This window comes from Peromyscus leucopus, chromosome 2, assembly GCF_004664715.2.
Source record: "Peromyscus leucopus breed LL Stock chromosome 2, UCI_PerLeu_2.1, whole genome shotgun sequence".
Classification (NCBI taxonomy): Eukaryota; Metazoa; Chordata; class Mammalia; order Rodentia; family Cricetidae; genus Peromyscus; species Peromyscus leucopus.
Window position 1 is genome coordinate 120,549,894 of NC_051064.1, and position 6,439 is coordinate 120,556,332.

Genomic DNA, 6,439 nt, shown 5'->3' on the forward strand with positions numbered 1-6,439 from the left:
AGGAGTACAGCACATGGGCCACTTGTTCATGTAACTACTTGTGCCTTCATGGACTACTAGAGATATCTGTGGGTGCACACTGATATTTGACGATGCCAGCTTTCAACCCACTACAGGGGTGCTGATTTAATTATGGGCACCAATGGAAAAAATAATAAAAGAAAACAAAAGCATTTTTATCCATTGAAATATATTTTATATATGTATCTACATATATAATATCTGATAAATATGCATATATACATATATATGGCAGGTGATTGAGTTCACATGGTCATTGAAGCTGTGGTTCATGTAATAGAAGACTATATCGTTAAGATGTCGGTGCATCCTAAACAGATACACAGACTCAATGCCTCTAGCACGATCCTAGGAGTCACTCTTTTGAAATTGCCAAACAAATCCTTGAGTTCAATGGAAAGTGCAAGGGTACCAGAAGAGGCCTGTGGTGGTCTAAATAAGAATGGCCCATAGGCTCTTATATTTGAGCACTTAGTCATCAGACAGTGGACCTCTTTGGAAGGATTAGAAGGATTAGGAGGTGTGGCCTTATTATAGTAACAGTGTCAATGGAGGTGGGATTTGAGTCTCAAAAGCCCATGCTAAGTCGGGTGTCTCTCTGTCAGAGGATCAGGGTGCAACGCTCAGCTACTGCTCCATGACATGCATGCTACTGTACTCATGTCAGGATGGTAAATGATGGGCCAAACCTCAGACACTGTTAGCATGCCCCCACTACATGCTTCACTTTATAACAGCAATAAACCAGCAACTAAGAGAAGGCCAAACAACCTTGAAAGAAGGACAATGTGTAAGAACTAATGTTTTACACTTTTGAAATCATCCACAAAGCCATAGAAAACCTAAAAAGGATGATACTGGACTGAGATTGACATGGAATTTAATAGGCGAGGATTGTCACTCCAGACACAAGCACTAATATGTATTGACTATTTTAGTTAAGAGTATAAAGAATGTTCAATGGGGAAAGGATAAGATTTTCCAAAAATGTGGATGAGGCACATGGATATCCATGTTAAAAAGAATGCAATTGGGCCTTTGCCACATACTATACACAAAATTAATTCAGAATGGATCGAAACCTAAAAGAAACTTTAAAAACAAAACACAGGAGTAGATTTTGATGACATGGAATAAAGAAACAATTTCTTAAGTCTACTGCAAAATGACAAGAGATAAAAGTGCTCGGCCAAGTGGTGTGGAATATGCCTTTAATCCCAGCACTCCTTGGACAGAGGCTGGAGGACCTCTGTCAGGTTGAAGCCAGTTGGTCTATATAGTGAGTTCCCAAACAGCCAGGGATACCCAGGGTAATTCTTTCTCCAAAAACAAAAAAAAAAATGCATTAATTGTATTTTACCCAAGTGAAAACTTTTAAAAATACAAAGGACATTATTAAAGAAGGAAAAACAACAACCCAGGTATAGTGGCCCAACCTACAGTCGCAGCGCTGGGGAGGTAGAAGCAGGAAGATCAAAATCTTAAGGTTATCTTCAGGATTGTGGGATGTTCAAGGCTAGCCCAGAAATGAGAGAATTCTCAAAACAATAAAGATAAAAGTAAACAATAGTAATGAGTATTAACTATGAATGAAGGATACCATTATTTAAAAATATGTGAGCACAGAACAAAACTGGAGGGCCTGAGGCCTCCTTAGGAAAGAATAGTTCCAGCACTGAATCAGAGAGGAATCTGCTGATTGGTATGGTAAGAGCTACCCTGAAGATGAGAGGCAATCCATGCCCACCACCATGCAAGGGTAGAAAGGAAGCCAACAGTCACAGTCAACACTGGAAAGTGCCCTTGGATGCCACCTGAAAATTGGAGCAGCAGATGAGAGGTTCTGATGAGACCCCAGCTCCCTTCACCTCCAGCATTGCATCATTGACAAAAGAGGTCATCACGTTTCCCCATAGACCACACCAAGCTTATCTGTGAAGTTAGTTCTCTGAGCTGTACTGTTACTGTTCTACAATCGATCAACTTACTTCTGTCCTGACAACACACGCTGTGCTACTTAGCATATAGGCCTCAGCCTTCTGCTGTGTCTACTATCATGTTATCCACAGTTAGCATGCTTTGTGTTCATTTATAGGTATGCTGTTGTTTTCTGGGAACTACACCAGGTTACCTAAAGCACATTACTTGCTGCCTTCCAGGTAGAGGCACCAACATATCAGACCATGGACACAGAACTTGTATTACTTCTCTCTAGACAAAAAAACGTTCCACCTGCTGCTGTCAGGCTGATCCATACTACTTGCTTTGGCCAAAAGAATGTTTGGACAGAGAAGCAGGTCACTCTTGAAAAGCTGAGTCGTTGTGAGTTTATTCACTGTTCCTTTCCTTCTGTTCTAAGGTGACATGCTGGCTATAAGGTCCCTCCTTCAGGGTGGATGTGAGAGGATAAGTCACTCTCAGCCTACACATACAAACATGAGCAACAAATGGATCTTTGCAGCTATGATCCAGTAAGATTACTGAGGTGTGTAGACTTGTACTTTAGTGTAGCCTGTCAATCAAGACAACCATGCTGGTTTCACAATGGTTTGTTCCAATAACAGGTACTATATTGGTTCCAATGCACAGGTCATTTACATAAAGGTACTGACCCTTTCTTAAATAATGAAATCTGTGACCCCAAGGCAATAGGCAGCACTATGATGAACAAATATGTAGTTGGAAGATTTCCTGTGTCCTGGCCTGCCAGCAGTCGGTACAAATCTCTCCCAATCACATCCCCCAAGTAAATACACAGAGGCTTATATTAATTATAACTGCATGGCCATGGCTCAAGTTTTTTTCTAGCTAGCTCTTATATCTTAAATCACCCCATAACTATTCATCTAAGTATCGCCACATGTTCAGTGGCTTTACATGCGTCTCATTACAGGTTGCTCCTGGGGCGTCCCCGCCTTCTTCCTGTCTCTCCCTTAGAATACTGCCTGACACACTGCAGCTTCCAATGCCACTATGAAGAAGGAATATGTGATGGAGATGTAAGAAAGACAGAGGAGCAGAGTGGTACATCACTGCAGAACAGGAGATGCAACCGCTGTGACTGGGATGAGAAAAGGCTGGAATTGAAAGAGAAACACGCCGTTACACAGAGGGGTCAGAAAGATGTTTTTTATTTTTTATTTTATTTTGGAAGGAAGTTACAAGGGTGGAGGGCACACATGGAAGGACTGGGAAATGTGTGTGACTGGGGTGCATAATGTGCAATTCCCAAAGAACAAATAAAAAATATGTTTAAAAAGAATAAATTTCTTCAGGTATTATCCAGTAAGCTTACTAAGGTGTTTTGAATTATACCTTAGTGTAGCCTGTCAACCAAAACAGCCACCATGGTTTCACAGGGTTTGTCCCAATTACCAATTACTATGTGGGTTCAAATACACAGGTCAGTTACATACAATAAAGACACTGTCCCTTTCTTAAACATCAAGTAATCTAATTCAGCTTGTCCTGGATTCTGGCTCAGCAGTCTATCCTACTACGTCCCATCACCTTGAAAAAGGCTCTCTTCATGTCTTTGTTCCGAAGACTATAGACCACAGGGTTGAGCAAAGCTGTAAAGGTATTGTAAAAGAGTGAGATCTGCTTGTCTCGCTCAGTGGAGTAGCTGGAGTTGGGCCTCATGTAGATGTAAGTGGATGGACCATAGAAGAATGTGACCACAGTCAGGTGGGAGGCACAGGTAGAAAAAGCCTTACAGCGGCCCTGGATGGACTTGATCTTGAGAATAGCCTTGACAATACCAATGTAGGAGGCCACAATGAGGGAAATGGGACTAACAATCAGAAAAACACTCAAAACCAGGTCCACCATCTCGATGAGGTGGGTATCCATACAAGCCAGGCTACGCACTGCAGGGCTTTCACAAAAGTAGTGGTTAACCCTGTTAGGTCCACAATATGGCAGATTCATAGTAAAGAAAGTATGAAACAGAGAGAAGAAGAAACCACAGATCCAAGTCCCAGCTGCCAACCATACGCACAGTCCCCAGTTGAGGATGACAGTATAACGCAGTGGGTAGCAAATGGCCACATATCTGTCATAAGCCATGACAACAAAGAAGGTACATTCAGTAGCAGCCAGAGAACCAAACACATACATCTGCAGCCAGCAGCCAGCAAAGGAGATGGTCTGAGAGTGAGCAACAAGATGCACCAACATCTGGGGCATGGTGGTGGTGACATAGCACATATCAAACAGGGCAAGTATACAGAGGAAGAAGTACATGGGAGTGTGCAGCTGTGTGTCCAGGCAGATCAGCATGATGATGAGCACATTGCCCAGGACTGAGCTCAGGTAGATGAGAAGGAACACAATGAAGAGGATGCTGTTGGTTGTGGGGTCACTGGAGAAGCCAAGTAGGATAAACTCAGAAACCCAGCTTTGATTCTGAACAGGAGTCATCCACATGGTGGGGGCTGTATGAAAATCAGATTCATATGTGTATCACTTCATAACTGACAGAAATAGAGGCAGACAGAGAAGACACATGATGGATTGATTGCTCAGAGTTTAGGAGCACTGACTGCTGCTATTCCAGATACCAAACAGCTAACAGCTGCCTCTGCTTCCAGTTCCAGGCAACCTGACTCCCTCTTCTGCCTCCACATGCCAGGATTACACATGATGCACAGACATGCAGGTAAGCAAAAACCCATATACACAAAATAAAAAAAATAAGACATTTTAAATAAGAAAAGAAAGGCTGCGGTCTGGGTTGTGAGCACACTGTTCAGTTTTCATGCACACTTCTCAAGCTACTGAACCTCAATCTCTTCATCTATCAAATGAGGCTGATGACAGTCATGTCTCAGGATTGTGATGAATATCTAAAGCATCTCACAGAACTCCTGGAGACACCATGTAACACATGAGATGTCACATGCAGTCTCACATTCTCATTCCATCCCTGGGAAGGCAGAGAAAGGGGATCCCCAGAATAAGAGGGCTAGTTACACTTGCTCATAGAATCCTTCTTCTCTCTCTTTGACTGGACTCCTGGAGCTTTTCCATGGTGTTTTCTGTGGATCTCTGCATCTGCTTCCTTCAGTCACTGTAGAAAAGCTCTGTGATGACAGTTAGGGTATCACCGATCTGATCACTGGGGCAAGCCAGTTCAGTTCAGGCCCCCTTTCCACTATTTCTAGTAGTCCAAGCTGGGGTCATCCTTGGGGATTCCTGGCAACTTCCCTAGCACCGGGTTTCTCTCTATCCCCATGATGTCTCCCTCTATAATGGTATCTCTTTCATTGCTTTCCCACTCCACCCCTGTTCCAGCTCTGCCATCCCATTCTCTTATATTCTCATCCCCTATCTCCTACTCTCCATCAACAGCTGTGGAGCCTGCATGGGACTGGACTAGGCCCTCTACATTGTGAGATAGTTGTGTAGCTTGATCTGCTTGAAGGGTCTCCCTGGTGGTAGAATCAGAATCCATCCCTGGTGCATGAGCTGGCCTTTTGAAGCCCACTACCTATTATGGGACACCATGTGCTGCCTTGAGGCAGGGGTAAGGGCTTGGACTTGCCTCTACTGGATGAGCCTCCCCATGGGAGGCCCTGTCTTCTTGTAGGGGGGAGTGGGGATGGGTTGGGAGGGGGGTCGTGGGGGACAGGAGGAGGGAAGAGGGGGATCTTTGATTGGTGTGTAAAATGAATGAAAAAAAAATTTCTTAATAAAAAGAAGAGGGCTAAAGCAGGGTGGTGGTGGCACACGCCTTTAATCCCAGCACTTGGGAGGCAGAGCCAGGCAGATCTCTGTGAGTTCAAGGCCAGCCTGGGCTACCAAGTGAGTTCCAGGAAAGGCACAAAGCTACACAGAGAAACCCTTTCTGGAAAAAAAACAAAAACAAATAAACAAAAAAAAATACAAAAAAAAAAAGAGGGCTAGTTACACTAGATGAAATCATGAACACTGGGTTCAACTGAGAGACCCTGCCTCAGTGAATGAGGAAAGAGCAATGGAGGAAGGATCCCCTGTCAGTCTCTGAACACACACACACACACACACACACACACACACACACACACAGCAGAGACACATGCAAAAGAGAGTAAACAGTAGATGAAGAAGACAGAACACATGTCATTCAGACACAGGCCCTCACACGTACAGTCCCATGAGTAATGACAGAAGTTCACGTGTGCAGTGCACTGGAGACACTGGAGTCTTCCCAGGGAAGGCTGATGGATCCTGTAAATATGGGAGCAGGAAAATCCTTTCTTCCTTTTTAAATCCTACCTCCCTCTGCATGCACACAGACAATCAATTCTGGGTGTACTGTAGCTTTAAGTGGTAAATACAAAGCAACCTTTTTTTTTTTTTGAGTCAAACCTGAAAAATATATTTATCATTTTAGGGGAAGCAAAAGTAAGATTTTTTTTAAAAGAGCACTTTCTAT

At 43.4% G+C, this 6,439-nt stretch overlaps 1 protein-coding gene across 1 annotated transcript; it reads right to left on the bottom strand.

Moving 5' to 3' along the window:
- Positions 1-3,501: 3,501 nt before the first annotated feature.
- On the bottom strand, positions 3,502-4,449 carry LOC114704959 (olfactory receptor 2A12-like). The gene has a single exon (XM_028886510.1). It carries the CDS (start codon positions 4,447-4,449, stop codon positions 3,502-3,504), a length of 948 nt encoding a protein of 315 aa, XP_028742343.1.
- Positions 4,450-6,439: the final 1,990 nt, after the last annotated feature.